The sequence below is a fragment of the Varanus komodoensis genome, unplaced genomic scaffold (genome assembly GCF_004798865.1).
Source record: "Varanus komodoensis strain SLA01 unplaced genomic scaffold, ASM479886v1 scaffold11, whole genome shotgun sequence".
In the NCBI taxonomy this organism is placed as follows: domain Eukaryota; kingdom Metazoa; phylum Chordata; class Lepidosauria; order Squamata; family Varanidae; genus Varanus; species Varanus komodoensis.
Genome location: NW_025335317.1, coordinates 19,292,546 through 19,317,142, shown reverse-complemented (window position 1 = coordinate 19,317,142; position 24,597 = coordinate 19,292,546). Strand labels below are relative to the sequence as shown.

The following is a 24,597-nucleotide window of genomic DNA, read 5'->3' as shown; positions in this document are numbered from 1 at the left end:
CTGAAGAGCGCGGCGAGCGCGACTGGAGCTAACCGTTCACGTCGCCAGCGCCGACCTTCCGCTGCTCGGGTCGCCGAGGCGCTGCCTTTGCGCGCTGTAGGAGCGGCAGCAACCACCACAGCCCACGGGACTGCCCGCCTTCTCCCGCCTCCTCGCGCTGCCCCTCCCTCGCCGCCTGTCCCCGCCTCCCCTCCAGGCCCCCCCGTTTCCTGCTGCTGGCGGAGGCCGAAGGAGAAGGTGGCGGTGGAGGCGGTGGTCGAAGAGAAGAGTGCCCCGGAGCCAGAGAGGAAGGCGGCCCTCGCCCACCGCTCGTCCCCAAGAAAGTCCAGCGCCGCCGCCCCCACCACCTCCTCCTTCAGCGTCCTTGTTCCGTCCCCTCCACCTTTTCTTTCCTCCTCCTCCCCCCGCGTTTTCTCTGCCCAGCTACTTTATTTCTCTTCTTTCCCCTCCGGGACAATAGAACAGGGAGATGTCCTCCTCCGGCAGCGGCCACCAGCACAGCCAGAGCCGCGCCATCCCCACCAGGACGGTGCCCATCAGCGACTCCTCGCAGCTACCTCATGACTATTGCACCACGCCCGGGGGCACCCTGTTCTCCACCACTCCTGGAGGTAAAAAAGGAGGGCGAGACATGGCGAGGGAGGCCCAGCGGGGCGCTCATTGGCCGGCGCGTCCCAGGCGTCTCGTGCTCGCTCGCTCGCCCCCCTCTTGCAGGCGTGCATGGCAGCGCTCGTGCCTGGGGAGCGGGGACCGGGACCGCGGGGGCGGCGGCGGCGCGCGTGCTCGCTCGCGCCCGGCCGGTCGTAGCTCCGCGAGCGCTTTAAAAGGGGGCGAGGGCGCTTGGGCTGTGCTTTCGGTTCGAGGGGAGTGGGCGTGTTGAGGGGACGACGTGGAATACAGCGTAGCTATTTGCTGCGGAGGTGGGAAATGGAAGCCGGAAGCCTCAAGCCTGCTCGGCTTAGCGGCTTTCTGGGCCGCCAGACTGGCTGGCTTTAACGGGACAGGCGGGCCGAGGGTCGCGGGGCCCTGGCTTCGTCGCTCCCAGCCCGATAGGGGGCCTGCAACGGCGGTGGCGCCGCGTGCTTGTGCTGAATGGCGGCAGGCTTGGGTGGAAGCAGCGCTTCCCCGTTGAAGCTTAAAAGGGGAAACCCGCTTGCCCGGCGCGTGTGGATTTGCACGGGGCCGGGTTTCGTGCAAATCGACGGGTGGAATGCGGGAGGCTCCTTTTCCCGCAGACGGGCGTTGCTGTTTTGCCCTAGGGGCCAGGGCTCGGAAGGGCAGGTCCGAGGCCTGCCTCTGGTGCGTTAGGCTGGCCGCTAATAATTTGTAAACAAGGCCCTGGAGCCTCGAGGAGAAGCCCGTGACTGTTGCACAATAGGAGGGGAGGAGCAGGATTCTTCGACAGCTGCAGCAGCGAGCGAGCGAGGAAAACGTACATGAACTCCACCGAGAAATCGGCTATCCTCCCATTGGGGGGCGTCGGAGGGATTCCCTTTTGCGGATCCAGCATGCATAAAGGATTGTGCAGCTGCGTTGTTCAGTAGTCCAGCCCTGCCCTTGAGGCCTGTTCTTGGAAATGCAGTTTATTACTCCCAAGAGCCAGGCCAAGAGTCACCACAGTCTCGTATGTAGTTAGGACACGCGATCTCTCTGCCACCTCGGACATGGCCCTATAATTAAATAAATTCGTCCTAAACCACTTATAAACACTACAGCAGCGTAGGCAGCCTGGTGTTCCTCCATATGTTTAAAACTTAAGCTCCCATAATCGTTGACTATTGGCTATGTTGGCTGAAGTGATGGGGATTGTAATCCAAGAAGTCTAGATTGGTTCCAAGTTCCTTCCTTAGCTCTGGAAATGGAAAAAGCTGTTTTGAGGCAACTGAAGGGGTGTGTGTGTTTGCAGTCACATAGCAGGGCAGGTGTGCATTTCCTAGGAGGTGGTTCGTAGCCCAAAACAACTTTGGGCACCCTTTTCCATCATATATACTTGAAATAGATTAAAAATAGTGATTAGTTCTAGAGAGGCATTGCCTCTAGAATATGGCTCATTGCAAGAAAAATGAAATCTTAAAAATAAACATGAGCCATAGCATTTGGCTCTTGCAACTTAGAGACCTTGCATCTGTTGTGCAGGCTCTCAGCGATGAAAGTGAATGCTACAATAAATGTGAAATTCTCTTAAGGTGTCACAAGATCCCCCCCACCCCCAGTGAATGATGATTATGTGCCAACTTCACACCATGGTTTTTCTGTACAGTTTATCCTTCAGGCTTGACTCTGGTCATCCTTGTCTTGTGCATGTACTAGCCTGATTTGTGCATGCACAGTTTTGCTACCTTTTTATTCTGCTGAGTTCCCACATGCCTGTAGGTTTATAAGTGTGTGCATGAATATACATAGATAAAAATGTTTAATATTTATGAATCTCATTAAAATGATTTTAAGTATAAAATGCAATATAAGATAATTTTAATACTGTATATTCTGAATGTGTATATCAGACCTTCCTTCAAATGCTTGTTGGGAAAAGTTTGTTTTCATTAAGCAGTGAAAAACCAAGAAGGGTTGTCACCTGTCTTATTTGTAGTCTTAGCAACTTCCATTGAGTAGCTACCACAATACCAAAGGCCCTAGACATGTGCCACATAAAATACAATTTAAGTCTATGTTTTGTGAAGCTTGGACTGTTTTAATAGAAATACAATCGTGTTTGAGTTATCTTACCATTCTTCCTGAAGAATCAGTGTGGCAAGACTTAACTTTGTGGCCCTAGCATTAACAAGCTTTGTAGTCCTTTTTCTTCCACATGGTAGCTAAAGGAAAATGGCAGAAATCCATTGGCAGAAATTACCTACTCTTGTTGCACTGGAAGCGCTGCTGCTCCAAATGCGCACAGGCAGTCCATCTAAACAAAGTTACATTGTTTATTGAGAAGTCCCACAGCGTCCAGTAGGATTTTCTTCAAAATAAGAGTGCCTTTAGGTAGAAATCCTGTGTACACCTGGGAATAAGCTCCACTGGTCTGTGTTATCAAGAAAAATGGACAATATGAAGTTAAAAGAACATTTATTGCTACATTGGCAGCCCAAAACACTTTAAAGATACCGGGACAAAAGGAAATGGTAGGTTTAGCAATCCAGTGTTTTCAAAGCAGGAGACATAATTTCAGAACAAGAAATTTTTAAAGAGAAAAGAGAGAGGAGTTAATTTACATTGGTGGCACATTCATGCAGTTTCTCCCAGTAAGGCATTAATATTCTACACTTAAGCAAAATTTCCTCCTGTGAATGCATTTATTATAAAGTTTTATTCGTGCATATTTATAATTCACATCTAAGCTGGTTCTTTGTTTTATTTTGCTGTTCATTCAAAGATTATTAAAATTCTCAGAGATTACCAGAAGCAGGCCAAAATACATTTCCCCCCAAATCAGTATGCATTGTGCATTACCCTATATAGTTACATGCTTTCCCCTGTGCCTAAGGGAGACTGACTTGCACAAATATTCCTTTAAAAAGCCCTCTGCAAGCACTCCTAAGAGGTTGTGTGTTCTTCCTCAGAGGAGAAATCAACATTTTTAGAGCCTTCCAGTATATCATTTCTTAGGGACACGCGATCTCTCTGCCACCTCGGCGCGCCCTGCTCTGCCCCCCTCCTCCAGCGCAGGTGAGAGCTGTTAATCACAGGTCGGTGTGTGTTTTCAAATGGCAACCCGTCTTTTAATGAAGCCCATGGGGAAGTGATGGGGAATGTGCCTGTGATTATCAGGAAGCTTTCCATGGATCCCTCCTCTAAAAACTAGGTGCGTCTTATGGTCAGGTGCATCTTATAGAGCGAAAAATATGGTATGTAAAGGAGAAGGAATTTGGAAGAACAAAGTCTCAGATTCCTGCTTAGAAGCGCCAGCAGCTGAGGAACAGCAACACAGAAATTTGGAAGTGTCTGGATTGATCCCCCAGCTTATACAGACTTCCTTCTGTTTTGTTAGGAGGCACATGATTCCATGCTCATTTTGGTTTGGTTTGGTTTTGTTTTGTTTTCTTTGAAAGCACTGAGTGTGCCTTGCTACCTGCCATGAACACTGGAACTTAGCCCAGGTCAACAACAGAAAGTAACACTGGTGCCAAGAGCAAAAAGACATGAACATTCAAGTATTAACACTTCTGCTGAATCTTACCTTGAAAAGCAACATCACAGCAGGCCTTTTAGAAGGCTTGCTGGCAGAAATCTTACTCAAAACCAAAATAAAAAGCTTCCATCACTCAAGACAGTTGCCTGCTGTCTTTTGGGAAGTGTAAGGGAAAAATATTTTCAAAGAGAGCTTCCACTTTTGTTCTTTGGAGAGGCAATGAGAGTCATTTTAGTCAGTGGACTCCTGCCTGCAGCCACTGCTCTGAGATAGTCTGTGGCACAGAGGGTCTTTGCTCAGTGGTTCCTCGCCATTATGTTACAGACCTTGACACCTTGCCTTCAAGTTCATGGGAACAAGTATTCTGCAGGCCCATTATTCTCTTTGGATTAAAATTATGAAACACACAATACGCAAAGACTCCTTAATTTCAGATGGTTGTATTGCTGGATGTATTGCTGGATGCTCCCTTGTCAAGATCAAAGGCTGAGAGTTTTAAGACCATTCAGGCACACAAACTGCTATGCAAGCACTAAACATTGGGGGGGGGGGGTAGAAAATGAGAGGTAGGTTAAGGGATCAGAACCATTCTTTGCTTGTTGTTGATAATGGTTTACCCTGAAGTCTGATGTTCTGTTCAAATACACAGACACAGAATCTGGATCTCCTGAATCCTAATCCAGCACTCTGCTATATTATTCTTGTTTAATTCAGAAACAAGATGTCTGAGCTCAAGTCCAGCAACCAGAATACATTGTAAAAATAGCACAAACTTTTGTTCTAGTTCTTTAATCCTGGTGTTTTTCCCCCCTTACAGGGTAGTGGGGGTTCTCCAATTGCTCAAATTTAACTTTTGAATAAAAACTAGGACATGAAAATGAGGAGCTATGGGGGCATGGGAAACCAGTAGTAAGGGGAGAGGGAGAGAATGAGTGCCTGCAGGCTGTAGTAAGTGCAGAAAGGCTAGTCAAAGGTATGCAGTTTATGCAAAGTATGAGGATCTCTCAATGAAGTCAAAAAGAAGTTTCTGGGAAAATAAATCTTTTGCTGTTTCAGTTAGTATTTTGAAATCCCCAGACCTAAGATACAGTAAAAGTCACCACATGATAGCTGGTTGTTATACCAAGTTCCTCCTTTGCTGTTTTGTTTGTGTTCCAAGAAGAGACTAGATGTAACCTATAAAAAGCTGAGCTTGTAACAGAAGGGGGAGTTGCTCCTTGCTGACTTGCATTGGCACTGTGTGATGGTGACCAGCTGGTCAAGGACCACTCTCTACCATACTGTGGCATTAATACAAGTGTTTGCATTGTACCTTTCTTTTAACCGGACTAGCCTTTCCTTCCACACACTACTGGGTATTCGCTGGAAACTCTTAGCTGCTTCCTCCCAGTGTTTCTGAGCACAACACCCAGTTTTCCTGTCATGATCATAACTTGCTGACAAGAAAACTCTGGTGATGTGGGACAGAAAAAATTTTCCACGGAAAAAAATCCATTTCATAACTTTATTAATACAAATGAATTTATGCCAATTGCCAGGCTTAGCAGTTTCAGTGTTGTAGTGAATGTCTTTCAGGTAATTATCTGAAGGAAGTATGTTAGATATAGACAACAGGGTGAGTTCCCGTTGCTCCGTCCCAGCTCCTGCCAACCTTGCAGTTTGAAAACATGCAAATACAAGTAGATAAAAAGGTACCACTTCGGTGGGCAGGTAAAGCATTCCGTGAACTTCGGTGTTTAGTCATGCCGGCCACATGACCACGGAGACTGAAATGGAGATGAGCACCGCCCCCTAGAGACAGGCATGACTGTACTTAATGTCAAGGGGAAACCTTTACCTTTACCTTTTTATATAGATACCAGATACATATCAGAGTGAAATGGAACTAATAAGCAATAATAATGAAACTGAAAGTGCTCTGCAAACCTCAGTGGAAAGGAGCTTGTTTTCTCTATTTTTTTGCAAACGTAGCAGTACCCCCCCCCCCAAAAAAAGGAAGGGGGAAGCTACATAAGTAAATGAGGGGGTGACATAAAAGATCTTTGAAGAATAATTGTTTACAACGTCATTAATTTTTTTAAAAAATGGGGTGGGGAATGGATTTAACACTTCATCTTAAAATATTCATATAAACATAAACAGTCAATATATCTAAATGAACATTCATATGATTTTTAATGATAATATGTTAAATTGTAGTGAGAACTGAAAGAGATTCAGACCATGTCAGATGGCCAGTGTTTATTCCAAACTTGAGGTATTCAGTCTCTTTGCAACTGCAAGGGCTCTAAATAGTGACTTTTGTTGACCATCTTATTTATCTACACAGGAATATAATTTAAAAGTTATGGACATTCACAGTTTTTCAAGAACAACAGTTATATGAGCAATGACTTGCAACCCAAAAAAGCCATTACAGGATATGTTCATATCATATGCCTCAGTGAGGCATTGTCTGCATTATACTGGGAGCTTCTAGCAGAAGCTGCTTCATAGCAAGTCCCTATGTGTCCAGGATACAAAAATATTTGTTGAAACAGCCTTAATTTTCATCTACAGTATGTATGGAAGCTAGGAAAACTTCACTGATTAGCCTGATCCACTGATTATAGAGCATTTCAACTCCTTATTCCATTCATCTCTGACTTTTGAACATCTACATTTCACAAAACATATAGACAGCTATTGCAGGTGGTTGCATTCTGTGAAGAACCAATTTGATTTTTCCAACAGTGTAAGAAATGCTGAAGCATTTTTCCCTTTTGGCCACTCTATCTCTAAATGCAGTAGAAGCGGAAGAGCTGAACTCTGTTGAAGTGGTTGAAAGATAGTTAACAATGTATATAATGTCCTTTAAATCTAAACTATATAGGGAAATTATATGCTATTGTTTTTACATTTTCACAGGTATTCAATTCCAAATCGTATTCCGTAAGCTATCATTTATCCCCTCTGATATTTCAGGTCAAATAGTTGTGATACACTGGGACAAAAAAAATGAACACACACACACACGTGTGTGTGTGTGTGTGTGTGTGTCTGATACAGGTAAAATAAATGTAAATTAGATCTTGCTAAATAAGGTCTTTATCTAGGACTTGGAAAATTTTACAAAGCAAACTGGAGATTCTTCAGTGTAATTCAATTTTTTTTGGAAAGCCCATATTGCTTTCTCATATAACCGCAGTCCTCCGTCAGCTTCACTGGCTTCCCATTGAAGTTCAGGCCCAATTCAAGGTGTTGGTTATCACCTATAAAGCCCTCAACAGCTTGGGTCCTGGTTATCTAAAGGAGCGCTTGTGTCCATATATGCCCTCCCACCCCCTGAGATCGGCGGAGGAGGCCCTTCTCTGGGAACCCTCCATGAAAGATACTAGGAGGGTGAGTACCCAGAAGAGGGCCTTCTCTGGTGGCGGCCCACCTATGGAATGCGCTCCCCAGAGAGGTCCGCCTGGCGCCATCGTTATTTGTTTTTTGGCACCAGGCCAAGACCTTTTTATTTAAAAGTTATTTTAATTGTTGATTATTTATTGGGTTTTTATATTGTGCCGAGGTGTCTCCAGATTTTTAAGGTTAATTGTGTGTATTGTTATTTGTTTTGTAAGCCGCCCCAAGGCTCTTTGCGAATGGGGCAGCACAGAAATGTTTTAAATAAATAAATTGCTGGTGATAATACAAAAGAACTGGGTGGCCATTTTAATAATATGCCAGGCCAACACTACTGGTGCTGATAATTTTCCTGTAATGTGCTCTGCTGTATATTTTCACCAGAGTTTGATTTCTATGGGATAGAAAGAAAAACACACCTCTCATTTTCTCTTTTCTGTAAGTGTAATGCTAGAGCACATGTCTCACCAAACTAGAATATGCGTCCATCTAGTTCAGCATCCTGTTTCCCACAGTGCTCTTCGCAGGTATTACCAAGAAGCTCACATGCAGGATACGAAAGCCATGGCCTTCCCCCACCTATGGTGTGGGAAAGATCTGAGCACCTGGTATAGAGTGGCTGTCCTCTAACATTGGAGTAGCAGCCTTTTTTGTTGTTTTTGTTGAACCAATGCAGAACTCACATTTGCTCTTTAAATGGCCTTCAGGAAAGGGCACCTGCTGCACATTTTTGGAATAACTATACGGGAAAGTTGGCTTTCACTTCACCAAAGAAATTGGCATCTGTGCCTTGTGGTCAGTGCATGACATTTTTTAAAGGAAGAGAAATCAAGAACTGCACATTATGAAAAGTTTTAATCTTTTGACTCTTCTTACATTGTAATCTGAATTCCGTGTAATCGTAGTGTTTATTCAGAAATAAGCCCTAGTGCATTCAGTTCAGTTTGTCCAAAGCAGAGCAGCTAGTTTCTGACTGGCCCATGTGATCACATTATGCCTTTGTTATCCTCACTGACTGACAATCTATTTCCAAACCCAATTGGAAGAGATTTTTAACCATGAGTACTTTAAACAGGTTGAGACCAGGTTACCTGATACAGTATCTCTTTCCCTATCTACCTGTTTGCATCCTAAGGTCACTGGGTCTTCCTTCAGATGCCTTTGTTTGGATGAGGTGAGGTGGGCCTTTTCAGAGAGAAGGCCTTGTGGTTTGGAATGCTTTCCTCAGAGAGGTTCTTTTGTCTAAGTTAAAGTATTTCTGATGGTGGTTGAAGACCTTTTTATTATCCCAAGCATTTTAAGAACTGTATTAGATAGAACTGTATTTTTATCTTTTATTTTTAATCTTTGCTGACCTTGATTTTGTTATGTACTGTTTTTATTTATTGTTTGTATTTTAAGTTTCTATATATTGTACAGCGCCAGAAAAACTTGTTGTGTGAAAGCTCAATACATAAATAGGATTTACTCTCTAGTGAGTTTTGAATTGCACCCTTAATTAGCAAATTTATTAGTTTATACAAAAAGCTTGTGCCTTGTTCGTAACCATATCCATCACTGATCCTCTTCCTCTACCCTTGCATAGGTACTCGAATCATCTACGACCGCAAGTTTCTGTTAGACCGCCGCAATTCTCCTATGGCTCAAACCCCTCCTTGTCATCTTCCAAATATCCCAGGAGTTACCAGCCCTGGTTCCATGACTGAGGATTCCAAAGTGGAAGTAAACAATCTGAACAATCATGACGGAAAGCCTATAATTGGTAAGAGCATGGGTGGAAGTGTGGCATGTTTCTAGTGTCATGTCTCCATCATAATTTACAATATATTTAATATTAAAAGTGCTCCTTTCCTGTTTGCATGGTGTGAGTTAAGTAGTTTTTTAAAAAAGATACATGGCAAGAAGAGCTGTGTCTTGGGCTCTCTATGGGAAAGATGGCCATTTATGTGCTGCCTGGCTATAGAGAGCTCCTGCTTCTGATTTGTTCGAGCTGGAGAAGGCAGTTGGGAGGGCTGGGAGGTGGTTCTCCTACACTGCAACCACACAGTTATCCCCTTTTTTTCTCTGGACTTGATAAGAGCCCAAAGATGAAACTGGGAGAGAAGTGGAATGTGGCTGAAAAGACAGAAGGGTATAGCAATGATAGGCAGCGGGCAGTGAGAAGGGTGTCTGTAGGAATGGAGATTGCCACGTAAGTCTGATTTTGTATAGCAGGGCAATTCATACTGGGTGGAGACAGCTATCCACTTGAGAGCTGAGTTCAGTTTTAAAGAAATGCTCAAGGGCATATTACTGAGATGGGTGGGATAAAAGACTAAAGGGGTAGTGCTTAAAGAACAGAAATAAACACATACACCCCACCTCAGCATATTGTAAAGTTCATGCTGCCATTAATTAAGCCTAGTGAAAAGCTTGTAAACCTTTTAGAATGAGGACAATTTTGCACAAAAGCCAGGAAACCACCAAATTGTCAGGGGTTCAAGGAAAGGGTTTCTCAACTGGTACCTTTGGCCTGAAGGTACCCTTCACATGCGCTTTATAATGTAGCTTACAGTGATCTGATCTGGCACTTGGAAGTATCAGTGGGGGCATGTCTTTTTAATTGCTGGAAAAGAAAAATAGATTCTTAAGGTATAATAAAACTTTGCACCAGAATCATGCGATTTGTTTCCTTGACACAGCATATGATACTTTGCTTTTAAAGCTGTAGAATTAATTTATTTACTTAGGTCTTTATGGAGCCTCTGCACATGGAGATCAATGAACTGTCACACTGATCTTGTGTTGGTTGTTAGGTTGAACTACCACCCTTGGGCTATTAAAGGCATTGTAAAAGCATTAGTGGGCAGACAACAAGAAATGGCTCCTTGTTGCATCATAATTGCCTGATCTAGGGGGAATTGCTGAAATACCTTTTCAGACTTCTTGGAGGGAGTGTAATGCAATTCTTTTATGTCCAAACAATATATTATTGTAGCCCCCAGATCACACTTCCATACATGCACAGTGCATGCATGCACTCTATATTATTCATGTACATGCACTGTATAGATATTTGCTTGTAGAAACTTAACAGAGCATGAATGTCCATTAGGATAGCTGGGTATGAAGGCATCCATTAGGATTGTTGGCTGGAAATGCATCTCTAGGCTAAACAGAACCAGAACACAAACCCACAGTGGAGATCTTCAGTATTTTATGTTCACTTTCTTGCTTGATTGAGCTGCTGCCAAATATAATCAAGTTGTTAACATTTGTATTTAGAAATGGCACAGAAAAGTAATAGAGTGTTGTATCCATTGTGGTTATTCTCCTAACACAAAGTTTCTAAGATTTAGGGAAACCTGTTTTCATCTTAGCGCAAGTGTAACATCCAATATTTTGATTCTGTTTCTACATGACATTGCACTTTGCCATTGCACAGTTCATTACAGCTTCAACAGACGAGGTGTTGCTTGTATTCCCAGTGCTTCTGGAAGTGCCACTTCTTCTACTTTTACTGCTAGCCTAATACTGGATTCTGTCCATACAGGTGATGGTCAAGTTTGTTCCAGAGAAGTACATATAGAGCAGTTGTGTGTTTAAAAGTTATCTCCTGCCTCCTCACTTGCACTTTCCTGCTTAATATGGCTTTCAGGGTGGCTAACAAGGAGCAATAACTTAATATGAGTCAAAGGCATGAACCAACTTTAAAATGGGACAGCAGAATGCGCTGATACTAAAAAGGCCGTCGTACATGAAAAGGCCTTTCTTTAGCATTTAAAGGGCATGAAAGTAGGTGCCAGACAAGTCTTTCTGGGGAAACCCTATTCCCAGCGTGGAATAGTCATTTTTTTTTATTTTATTCTGATTTATGTTGTAAGCCGTCCAGAGATGCAAGTAATGGACAGCATACACATTTTATGAATGAATGGGGCACTGTAGCTGAGAGGTCCATTGTCCTGATTTCCTTACTAATAACATCAAAGGGTGGGTTCACCTGGAAAAAAAAGCCTCTGATAATGAAAGTAATCATTGTGGTGTATGCACAGGTATATCTCATCTGTGTATCACTGTAATAAGACTGTAATATAGGCATAGGCTAGGTGATCATTTTCACACTGGATCTATATCCCTCCTTTTTTTCCATTTGGGAGGAGCCCAAGGCAGCTTACATACTGCCATTGTATCCTCAAAGCAAGAACCCTTGCTTTGAGTGACTAGCCTAAGGTCACCCAGTGGGGACTCCCAGCTCCTCATTGCACCACTCTAACCCCCACAACACACCACCTCTCACTAGTGTGATGATTGTCCTACCTGAACTGGCCAGAGACCTTGTGTGCCCCCCACCCCCAGTAGAAAAGTCTTGTAGAATTCTGGTTAAGTTGAACAATGTATGATCACATGTGCTGGACTGAAGAGCCTTTCATTACAGAACAACATCTGGAAAGTACAAGGTGAAGAAAGGCTGGCTGGTTCTATCAACTCAGTCTGTTAATGGGGGTGAAGGGACTGTGCCCCTTTGAATGCTTAAAAATAATAGTATCCCACATCCCCCACAGCCTGTGCTGATTTGTGTGTGTTCTTTTCCTTCAATCAGGTGATGATGCTCAGTTTGAGATGGACATCTGATCTTCTTGAGGGTAACCATGGAGAGACAGCAACTCCTGATCACCTGTGCATACCCAGCTTGGCCAACAGGATCAATAACTTGAAGGATGGAAGAAGAAGCCGCTGTTTCCACTAGTATCCTCACTTCAGCTTTTGAAGTGCCAAAGGATAAGAGGACAATTTCCTCCCCTTTCCCTGAAACCTGTTAGCCATACTTTGCTTCCCCTACCCATCTGTTTTCCCTCTGCACACCCTTTAAAAAAATCTCAAGTCTCCCTGGTCTGTGACTGAATTGAAGCCCCTGGTAAATTTATAGAGCTAAGGAATATACCTTGGCTTCTCGCACTTTAGAGACAACTTATCAAATCATGCACATGCGAGAACATACTTCCATCAACAATTGGATATTTATTACAAAATGCAGAAGGGCCATGAAGGGGAGGGTTGGATCTATGCTTGAAGGGACCTGGCACTGCCATTATTCTCCCCTCTCTTAACTGCTGTTAACTTGATGCCAGTTAATTAACTAGTTCTGATGTAGCTTTTCTTGATGTGCAGAATGCACTCCCTTGGGTTTTAATCCTTGTTCCTCAACTTCTTCTAACTGGTTGGCATATCTTCACATGTGGACACAGTCTCCTGGAAGAGCATTGCTGCAACTTCTTTTGCCTTTCCCTTTAACAAGTTTCTATCCTGTTCCTTTATAGTAGGTAGACAACTTTGAAAGAGCCATGTTTCATCATACATCCATTTCATTTTCCATTTCATCCCAAGGAGTGCCCATTATTTTTTGGGGGGATCTTTTCAGTTTCTCTGTTTGAACCCATCAGTGTTAAAGGGAAACTACTTTTGTTCAGATATAATTCAGGAGTGCCATCCTTGATGGTCCTGTATACTGTTCCTCCATAGTCCTTCAATTTTGCTGCTGTTTTAAAGTCTTCTGAATTCTTTGGAAATCTACTATTGTGCCAAAAGGATTAATTGAAATAACCTGAATATGCTTGATTAGGATGGGTTTGGCAAGAGTCTGATGCTTTTGAGAAATTCCTGGCAGGTTTGGGGCACCCTAAGAATTAAGTAGTGAGCTGTTGAAATGTGCAGAGCTGATTTTATGATGTGTAACTTCAGAAGATACAGGGTGGTGGGTGGCCATGTAGTTGGTAGACAATTACTCTTCGCCACAGTCTTCCCTGGGGAAAAACCACCCAGCTGTTTCTAGGTCATCAGTTTTCTCCATGTTTCCTGAATTTCACACATTACTATGTCAGCCAGAAGAGCCATCAAATGTCAGCCTTGATCTGTCTTCAGAATGTCTGAATGAATTGCTGCTGATCTCCCTTAATCCCACCCATCTGATCTTTTGCTCATTCCCGGCATATTGGTGACCTATTTACATGCTGATTACTTTGGCATTGGTGAACTTTGCCCCATGGATTGCAGTCTGTCTCGTATTGAAAAGGCTGTTACAGAAAAAGAGCACCTTTAATAGGTATTTCAGAGTAACCAGGCTATCTCATAATTACTGCAAGTTTGTGTGGGGTGGGGAGAACGAGTTGAATTCAGGCAGTGGGTCAGTGCCTCAGCAGCAGTGCTACTTGCTCATCTGGACTGCAGAGGTGCTTCTCGCTAGGGCTGTGCTTTGGATTTAGATGAGGACTAGTTCTGTTGGGCTCTGAGGTGAAGCATGCTTTCCTCCGAAGCTAACAGAACTGCGGCTGCTCCAGAACAAGGCATAGTTTGCCAACTTGTGCTTCAGATATAATATGCACTCAGACTTTGAGGTCTCTAAATAGCATCTTCTCATTTCTCTAAATGCTGCAAGTGGAGGAGCGAGTGAGGTAAAATGACAGGTCCACCTTCTAATCCTAAGGCATGTTGTACAATGGGGCGCCAATCAGTGTGCTATAAGGGAGGGCAAAGATGGGAATGTGAGATGGCCATTTTTCCAATGCTACTATGCCCCACCATGAACAATGCTTATACTTGTTTACATGCATCATATCTCCCTATCTTTTGAGCCTGTCCTTCTGAAAAATTTCCGGTTTCTTGCCTGGGGACATCCCAATTTGTTATACAAATTGACCAAATGACCACTTGGGATTGGGGGAGAAGGAGAGCAAATTTCTCCCCCTTCAAAATTGGAGAACTTGCATTCCAGATGTATTAATGTATGTATCTTCCTGAAATTAACACATTTCATTCTTAGGATCACCGCTAGGCTGCCTATAATTTTCAGAAGGATGGTTCACAAGGAAGGTACTGGGATAAGTAGGTCCCTTGTGGGCCCTCAAAATATTCAGGCTCTCTTGCACAAAATTTCCTCTGGCAATGGCAGGCTTCATCTCCCTCAGAAGAGGCAACCGCCCCCATTTATCCAATATTGCCAAATAAAAAGTCATCCGTTCCTATAAAAACAATAAGATGCATAATGCAAAAGGCACTGCATGTAATATGGGTCTAAGGGGTTACCATGGCAACAGCTGTTGCCCAGTTCTGATCAAAAGAAAAAACGTTTTTACTTTTTTTATTGGCTGCAGTTGTCAAGGGCTTCCACAGGTGGGTTCAGGTCAAAGCTGGGGACTGGGGTATACCTCTTAATATTTATTCTATTTAATTGGCTAGATGAATAAATGAAAAAACTTCTACCTGCTTTTTTTTAAATCTGCCCCTGAAAATCAGGTAGCAGATTTTTCTTTTAAAATCAAGCATGTTTAGTACTTAGCAAAAACTGCAGACGATAGGCAGTGGGAGAGGTATTCCCTTGTCTGTTAGTCACAATAAGGAATGTTTCTTAAGTGGTGCTTCCTATGATATATGTGCATAATGTACAAAGTATTTTCTACTGCCCAAACTAGGTTGATTTAGGGTTTCACAATCCTAAATACATTTCGTTCGAGGGATTCCCATTGTATTCCATGGAGCTTACTCCCCAAAGTGTTTTAGGATTGCATCCCTTAGGGGAATGCAGGTGGGAAATGTGCGTCCCTCTCAGATAGTGTGGATTACAATTCCCATCATCCCATAACCATGTGCTATGATGGCTAGACCTGATGAAAGCTAGAGGCCGACAAGATCTGGAGGGCCACAGGTTTCCTGCTGTTCAGCTAAGATTGGCGGCTAAAATTGGGTAACAGCCCCACTTCTTTCACTTACTGGTTTGTTGACCATTACTTCTGATTACTTCGGACAATCCCCCAAGAGTGGTTGTGCCTGCTACCTCTCATAACTTTCTGAAAAACAACTGATTGTGTGAAAGGCTTGCATCGGGCTTCACAGATACAGCCATGTCCCACATGCATTTTGTGGCTCAAATGTAATGAGCGGCATGGGTCCCAGCCTCAGGCATGTGGCAACCAAGCAGTGCTTGTAACCCACGAACCAGTGCTGAGAGACAGGCTGAACATGTGCCAAGTGCAATTAGACGTTGGCCAACCAGGAGACAGAGGACACTTCAACTCCGCTTAATAAACTTGCCCTATGATTGCAGCCTTTAGAACAGAAATCTTAAATGCCCCTAAGTTTCTTTTTCAATTGGCAAAGGTCATTAGTTCCTTTTCGATCATTTAAATGGGATGATATGGTGAAATCTTTTTATCTTCTTTGTGAGTGTGCTCTAGTTTTGCAGGTGGCAGAGCACAGAACTTGCAGGTTTATGCCCAATTCATTTTGTTTGCCTACTCTAAAATGTGAATAATACAGGAGCAAAATTTGCCTTGTAACCGTTGACCTCTCAGGAATAGTATCTGTTTGCAGTGTTTCTGGGGAAAGCAATGCAGTGTTTGAAGCGGTAGCGTAAAAGTGATTAAGCTGTGATTAACAGAGGGAAATGCTCTTGAGGTGCACTGTAAGCCTCTTGGTTTTGCTCAGGTTGCTACCAAAGTGCACTGCAAGTTCAGTCCAGAGTCAGAACACAGTTGGATTTCCATCCTGCCTCACACATAATCACCAGCAGTTGTTTCTGGAACCTCACTGGCTATTCTGTCAATGAGGCAGAAAGGATACAGCTTTGCTCTACAGTGCTGACAGTAGTGGAACATATTTTCCATGGACAAAACTATTTTATAGTGCAATTCTATGTATGATTACTCAGAAGTATCTGCCACTATGTTGAATGGGGCTTACTTCCAGGTAAGTGTGCATAAGATTGCAATCTTACTTGGAAAGAAGAAGAGGAGGAGAGGGTAGAACTTCAGGTGTTGGTAACAGCTGCTGCTGTAGCTCTTTTAAAAATTGTTTTGGACTAAAGAAATCACTGTTATTTTCCCCTCTGCATGGATTTCATTAATAGGAAGGACCTCTAGTAGCTGAATTCCTTTCATGACGTTAAAGACACAAAATGGAGCAAGTTTTTCCTTGTGTTGCATTCAGCATGCAAAGGCTACTGATACGTAGTCTGTTCTACAAACCCAAGAGAAGGAAGGCTATTCCAGTAATCAAGTGCTCACCTGGAATTTGCGTGATCACATTTCTGTCTCTTGCTCTGCTGCAGGTGCCCCTTGTTTCTTTGGGCAAGTCTCTTAATCTCTCTGTGCCTCAGTTCCCCAGTTTGTAAAATGGGGATAATAGACTCCTACCTCACAGGGTTGTTGTGAGGATAAATTTGTTGACATTTGTAAGGTGCTCTGAGAAAATCATGATGAGTGCTATGAAAAAGCCAATAAATATTTTCTTGAAAGCCCAGCAAATTGGCTCAGTCAAGGCCATGAAAGGCGCCCTTGTTACAGCATCCCTTTGCTTCATTTTCCTAGGGATCTTGCTTGGCTACTAACAATTTAGTGCAGTCTTTTTAACAAATCAAAGGCCAGCCTATTGGCTCTGTTGCTGGGGAGGTGGTAAAAAGCCCTTTGCAGCCTCCTCTGCTTCATGCTGAAGGAATTGGCCAAGGTGTACAATTGGAAAGTGGGTCCTTGGGATTGAGGGTGTTTGGCAGAGCCCACAGGGCCAGGTCACGGGCTGCCAGTCATCGGCAACCCAGATGCATTGAGGACAGTCTGCCTGATGACAAGTGGCAGTTTTTATATTGCATCTGCTTGGGAGAAAACCCAAGTTACACGGTGTAAGATATAGAAGAAATTCTTTGTAAAGTCTGCCTAATTTCATTCGGAGCACACAGTCTTCCAAGTGTTGCTCACTCACTGATGTGCTGTTATTACTTGGGGAGGGAGAGGCAAGAAGGAAATGTGAAGGTCAAACCAGTTCCCCATTAGGTTATCAGTGGTGATTAAACAGTCAAGGTTATGAATTCTGTGGCTTTACATTTTAAAGTATCAATATCTACTTAAGAGCAAAGACTTTTAAAATATGTGCTTTCCTGTTGTTAATAATACTAACCAAAAATGATAAAACTAAAATACAGTAAATCCAGAATATTTATTGACAGCTTTCAGTCTGGAGGAGATTCTTGACTGTAACCTTTTGGGCTGTACCTAACAGCCTTGTTCTCAGGCTGCCATGCTGGGTCACAAATGCTGTTGGATAGCATTTAATTAGCAACTACACATTGCAGGAACCGAGCATTTTGTGTACCCTGGATGTCACTTGTTAGAATCCGAGAAAGCAGAGTTGGTTGCATATTGATAAAACCTAAAATTCGAATGTTAACCGCTTTGTGAAATCCAATATTGTGTGGTCCAGTGAAACCTTATGCAGAGATGGGGCAGATGTTGAAATAGCTCCCAGTTGTCTGGACCCATCTTTAAACTTTGGGCTGCTGTTGGAATGAGGCAGCCAGTGTCACTAATAAGACACTTACTGTAAATGATCATCCTTTTGATTGCTGGATGTATGTTGAATGTGTGTGCGCACGTGCGTGTGCACACCCACCTTTTTCTCTTTTCAAATGCAGTTAAAACCAGGCAGGGATCACCAGCAAAATTGGGCGTTTACAAACATGCATAATGCATACCCTCCACACCACATGTCAAAGAAAAGTTTGCAAATACATGATCACATGAGGCGCTTGTCTCTGTTGGATCACAGAGTAGCTTTACATAATGTTGACTTTTTAAGGCTACTTTGTTAATATAGACGCATGTTAGCAGCAGCCTAATATGCATTCTAGCAGATTATTAAGTTTTACGGACATTTGGAAGAACTGCATAGGTTACCTGAACATTTGTTTAGTAATAATAGCTTTTTTCAGCAGTTTCTTTTCTGAAACCAGTTGGTTTAACAAACTACAGATTATACTAACTTTAACTTTGTTAATGTATTCTATCCTAAAAGCACATTGATTTCTTTTAAAAGAAAACATCTCCGAGGCCCAAGGATTGAGGCGTATCAGTGCAGCTACTAAAAAATAAGGCAAGAAGCTTCATTTCCCTTAGTTCCTGATTCTTCCTGCTGCATGGCACATAATCCTGGTGATTAAATTACAGGTTTTTTAATTTTAAAGTTGTTCAGTTTTAATGTGTAGTGGGATTAGAGACCTGTATCTGCATCTCACATGGCAAATTAAGGATTAGCAAATCTTTAATTTGTGCAGGTCAATTCTTTCTATAAGCCATCTTTGATTGGCCTGATTGGAAGCTGCCACTGTAACACACAAAGCCAGAAGTAATGGGTTGTGTACAGTTCTAACATGAGCAGTTTCATAAGCAGCATGCGTCCTTGCAAACTGTGGGTTAAATAGCCTACAGTTTCCTGCTCTGATGTGCGAACTGAGCCATTATTTCACACATTGGAGCTTTATGTCTGCAGTCAAAATGTAATAACCCTTGATACGCAGATTAGATTTTTCCGGCTGGCCCTCACTTTGAATTCTTTGTGTTGTCTTGAAAAGGCTAAAATACTACGGTTTATGTTACACAGAGGAAAGAATTATGGCAGGAATCATGAGGACGCTTGCTTGCCCCATTTGTGAATGGGCCAATGCAAAGGTGGCCTGCCTGTAGGAAATCGACATGGGCTAAAAGAAATTTGCCTTAATAGACTGACCCTACACATTTCCCACTGAGTTCAGTATGACTGATTTCCACATAATTTTGCATAAGGTTGCAGCCTAAGCTTTCCATCAGTTGGTTTGTCTACTTTGTAACTTGACGTTTGCACTTTATTAAATTCATAGCAAATCAACACATCTTTAATGTCTTGAAATTTGCTTTGTAGACGTAGATGTTCTCACAGGAGTGGAGCCCAAATGAGATCAGTGGGGCTGCTGCACTGTTTTAGCAGTGTAGGCTAATGGAACTGATTGCAAACCTTCTTATGGAAAGTTAAGGTTTGCTTAGGTCTTCCATGCCCCACTTCCTGCCCAGCAGTGCAGTGCAGTGCAATTTTCTAGAATTACATTAAGGAATAAGGTTTAATCTTTGGCAGCTGTGTAAAAATTTTGCTGCCAGTGTTTATGCTGTATGGACTTTACTTGAAGGATTTCTACCTGATGGCCAACTGAGTAGAAAACCCCATTTTTCTGAAAAGAACTTGCCATTGCTTTCTCAGTCCTGCATTTTCATAAATGCAGTCGTCAGTCTGATAGCCTTATAGTCTGTCTTCCTCTGGAAGAGGCCTCCAAAGTTAAATGACTGGCAGATTTTTCCCCTCCATATTCCTGCTTTTTTAAAAAGCAGCGCTTGACGGTTGATACTGCAAGTGTTCTTCTGATAACACTGGTCTGTCCCAATCAGTTTAGAAGAGTAAGACTCCAATGTTTAGTCAGCTAACTGCTTCAGAACATTTTGGTCAAATAAAATAATTCCATTTAAAAAAAATACTAGACTACATAGACTTGGAGAACTTACACCAAAGCTTTCCCCAGCTGGTGCCCTTCAAAAGTGTTGGACTACCACTTCCATCTTTCCAAACCAGCATGTCCTTTGGTATGATGGGAGTTGTAATGGAAAAATTTAAAGAGCACCCACTTGGGGAAGGCCAACTTACTGAAATGGCAGATGACACGCACCACCGTTTCCCCTCCTGTATAAGAGAACAGGGTGGAATCTTCTAAGATTATTTTTCCTGTAACACGGGCTTGTGTCATCCATGTCTTATATGTTTTTCTTTAGAACTAAGGTTTTCTCATGTACAAATATTTGCAGGTTGATTAAATTGACCAAAACTCCTATGAACACTATTTCTTTACTAGATTTATAGCCTTATGGATTAATCTCTATTAATAGTCTTATGCAGTTAGTGATGGATGATAAATCAGGAATTCCCACCTTCTCTATCCCAGGGCTGCTCCGTTCTACTGTCAGTTTTCTAGAAGCCAGAACAATGTCTTGCCATACACACCAACGTCCTCCTGTATGGTCAGGCTATGTAATATACTGGGTGTAATTAATGCAGTAAAAGGATTTTGCCCAAGTACAAGTGCTCCATAATTCAGGAATTGCATAGAAAATCCAGAGCAAATGCTAGAGCTATATGCAAAGTATTTCTCCTGCTGTTCACAGACATATTTTTCCTTGTAATGACATTGTAGGAAAATTTTTACCATGGCTTTTGATTAAAATTTGGTAGGGCCACCAAGAAATAGTGGCTTGGATATGGCAGGACTGGATGTGAGGAAAGGAAAGACGATTGTATAGTAATTTGTATAACAAGACACCTAAGGGTGACTCCTCAACAATGCTGGATGAGATCAGTTATCTCATAATTAGTGCGGCATTCTGTTCCCACAGTGGCCAAACCCACAAGCAGGATGTGATACAGTAGCATCCTCCCACTTCATAGTATTCCCTAGCTACTGGATATCAGACCCATGCTTTCTCTGACACTGGTGTTTATTCGATCCATAATGAGCAGTAACTATTGATATTTTTTCCTCCATCCTACAAAGACATACCCAAAATTAATCGGATAACATGCTGCAAAAAACATGTCCCTGAAAAGGGTGCTTAGATACGCTATTTGGGGGCACGTTGCTGAATGGCAGGCATTTTTAATGTATTTTCATTTGAGAATGTCATTTGGGAAACTCGTGCTGAAAAAGTGAAACATACAGTGCATATATTTGCTTAGAACTGGGGAGTTGGCAGAGCACCCATCTCTGTAGTTCTTCTATTTGACAACTGACCCTTCAAATGTCTGATGTGACTGCTATTGAATGAAAACTGTCAGGAGGCTAAGTGCTTTGCCTTACTTTTCCATCTTTATATATAAAAAACAGTTGAGTATTTCTTCAAGCCCCATTGCTTGGCTGTCCTGGTACTACAGTTATTTATGTTGATACTGAAGCTGCAATTTGTTTATATGCTGTATTTCTTGTGGCATAGCAATTCAGATACTGGGTTTTCCAAGGAGCACAGTCCTTAACTAAAATTGAGGTATTTAAACTTAATTTAGCTAAGAATTTGGCAATTTTTCACAACTGTCTTTTTAGTCCAATTTTCATTCTTTTCACTGTTGCACTGCCTTGTATCTGGCACTCTCCAACTGGTTCTTGGAACCAGGAGGTTGGTGTGGATGCTTCTTGAGTAGTCTAAAATAGTTGGCATAAATGAGCCACTTCTGGGGGAAGGGAGTTTGCTACAGTCTGAAAGCATGACTGATATCAGGAATACATAGTGCAACTGTGTTTTTTTTCTCCTTAAGCAATTCTTTCCCTTCAAAGATTCATATTTGTAATTCTTTCTTGCATCTCTTTTGGGGGGGCATAAATCTATTTTAACAGTGGTAAAAGAATTGAAAGCAGTGCTTGCCATTGCTCATGGCTACTGTGATTTATTTTTGTTATATTAGTAACCCCTTTAGGTATACTGAACAAGCAACAGATAATGGATGTTTATATGTGGCCTTGGAATGTGTCTAGTGGTATACTAGAGTACCATAATGTTGTTGTTGTTGTTGTTGTAACTATGGAGAGGACAGAAGCCACATTTTGAATACTTGGCCAAATCAGTACTGAAGTTCTTACTGTCACCAAAGATAATTTCCCCAGTGTGTCAATAGAAACATTTCCACCAATGAAAAATGCTTCCTGGGCCAAATTATTTGGGGGTTCTCTTACAGTCTATGGTAGTTAGTGATGGGGTGCAAGTTGCTTACCTGGTTTGCATTTGTAATTCAACTAGGGCTCCATTCTTTGAGCAGTGGTGCTAGTTTCATTAAGGTAGGGATGGGCAAAAGGTAATCAGGAACTACTAGTATATTGGCAAAGGTTTCTAATAGTAACTACAAAGGAAAAACTCTACCACCATCCCTAAATTACATGACTGAAAAATAATGCTGAGTGGGATAAAATTCATAGTGGACTTTTGTATGAAAGGATTTGTGAGCTTGGTACTGTGATAAATTCCTAAACTGGGTATGTGCTGAGAGGCACCCTGTCCTTTAATTTCTTAATTCTTAGTGTATGTTTACTTGCTTGACCCATTATAGTTACCCGGCTTTGGTGGATGAACCTAAAGCTTCTCACAAAACAAAAACGACCCAAAGTAGATCCTGTAAGATTGAAGGCTGTCCACCCCTTAACAAATCGAAGGATGGTTTTCACATCAGTAGACCATTTCGTGCTGTGGATCCCTTCGAGCTATCATCACCATCTTCTCATCAAGGAGCGGCATTTTATGCCATCCTTGAGTACTTGCTTTCCACTGCCATCACAGTAATAATAATATCTCTTCGCAATTTCTGGTGCCTCTCATTTGTTCATGGTACTTATGTCCTTGATATTTCAGTTGATTGTTATTTCCATTTAGCAGTTAGAGTTGGTCATATTCTGTATTTTCCTGTAGATCTTACAACTGGATTAGTTTAGTACTTGGGATCTTTTGGTATCAAAAATGCAGAGATCTTCACTCCGCCCCCACCCCAAGTTCTGTTCATTTTATCTTTCTCTTAATGTATATGGCTGTTTGATGTAGCACAGAGTTTTAACTCCCAGTTTCTTTCTACCCATGAGCTTGGGGAACAGAACCTTCTCTATTTTTGTTAATAATGTTCTACAGTGGTTAGGAGTTCATGTAGGAAATCTTGATAGGCATTTCGAGTGGTGCCTCTTCTTAAACTTTATGCCCCTGTTAACAAGATCGATGTTTTGTTATGTGAACTGAACTAGGGTATGACAGTTCATAAAACAGATGGCAGCAAACAAATTTTCCTTATGCAAATGTTGCATGGTAATAAGCTGCTTGCCTTTTTTGCCCCCCTCATCCTGATGCTAGGCTGCACAGGGAGAGTGGTAGTTTGAAAGGTTTGCTTTTGCTAGTCATCTGCAAAAATTGGGTAACTGTGGAAAAAGAGATCTGTAGAGTGGAGAGAGGGTGAGTGCAAAATATATGTATGTGGGTGGATGTTTATGCACACACAGATATATAAATATATATATATTACTTTTAGGAAAAAGCTGTATTGATTATTTTAATGCAGGAAGAAATGACTTAGGACTGATTTATATGGAATTATCTGGTTTAGCAGATATGTTTCACCAAACCAGTTTTACACACATCGAGGGTAACTTATCTAAAACGGCAACCCAAGTGGCAAATGCAGCAGCAACCAGATCTAAAAATATTGTATGTAATCAAACAAGATATGAGGGGAAATTCATCAGCACCTTGGTCCCTGTTTACATGAGGAATGCAATGAAACTAACCTTGCTCCTCCATCTTCCCCCTCATGTCTCCATCACTGCAAGATGGCGATCCAGTGTGCCTTTCTTCACCTTAGTCAGGGGAAGAACTATTTATAACATGGCAGAGCAGCTTGCTTTTGGGGGCTTTTGTTGGGAGAAATGAAAAGGCTGCTGCCAGTAAGATGACGGAATGTTCATGACACATTTAAGGACTTTTGATTCTACATGCCGCCCTTCCCATTTATTGCCCCTTCACTCCCTCACCTCCATATTCTTTGTTTAAATGTAATCCTGTTTGTTTGTTTTTTAAAAATACGAACAGAGAGTGTCCAAACAATCACTGGGCTACTTCTGTACAAATCTGGTCTTTACTGAAACAGGTGTTTGGGAAAACACTCTCACCAATGGTTGCTGTTACAGTGAGATCAATAAAAGATCTTGATTATATCAAGTTGCAGTGTTTTGTTTTCCCTTCCCGGCAATAGGAAAATGTGAGACTTGCAAACAGCAACAACTTAATAGTTTGCATTCACTTGCCTTACAAATCCCGTAATGGTTTTCTCATGAAAAACGTCCTTGCCAGCACAAAAGGTAGATGTAGCAGTGCAGTGCAGAGCAGAAGTCTGTACCGATCGGGCAGGGCTGGGGGAAAGACGAGCCTCAACATTAACTATTTCACTTAAGACCTGCAGTGTGAAGTTGCATTAAACTTGCTGGTTTTGTGAAACTGGAGTATATTTAACTTGATTTTTTGATTTATATGCCACCTCACTAGCCACAGGTTTTCTGGGCAGCTTATATTATGATAAAATCCATAGATAACATGATAATGCAATACGCAGCACAACAAACTTCACAATTACAATGAGGCCAATAACAATAAAAATCCATAAATGGACTACCAACATTAAATAAGAGAAGAAGAATAAAAAGAAATAAAATCAATATTGTACAAGGGATCCAAAAATTAATA

The 24,597-nt window shown here is 42.1% G+C and overlaps 1 protein-coding gene across 1 annotated transcript; it reads left to right on the top strand.

Annotated features, from left to right (window-relative positions):
- The first annotated feature begins 209 nt into the window (after positions 1-209).
- On the top strand, positions 210-24,071 carry EIF4EBP2 (eukaryotic translation initiation factor 4E binding protein 2). Its single transcript, XM_044420511.1, has 3 exons — positions 210-611; positions 9,105-9,281; positions 12,099-24,071. Exons 1-3 carry the CDS (start codon positions 470-472, stop codon positions 12,128-12,130), a joined length of 351 nt encoding a protein of 116 aa, XP_044276446.1. The 5' UTR covers positions 210-469; the 3' UTR covers positions 12,131-24,071.
- The last annotated feature ends 526 nt before the right edge of the window (positions 24,072-24,597 follow it).

What these genes read in the sequence shown, in the direction of transcription:
- EIF4EBP2 (XM_044420511.1), top strand. Translation starts at nt 470, where the DNA reads ATGTCCTCCTCCGGCAGCGGCCACCAGCACAGCCAGAGCCGCGCCATC. An exon ending in GTTCTCCACCACTCCTGGAG is followed by an intron (nt 612 to 9,104) that starts GTAAAAAAGGAG and finishes ACCCTTGCATAG; the next exon opens with GTACTCGAATCATCTACGAC. An exon ending in TGACGGAAAGCCTATAATTG is followed by an intron (nt 9,282 to 12,098) that starts GTAAGAGCATGG and finishes TCCTTCAATCAG; the next exon opens with GTGATGATGCTCAGTTTGAG.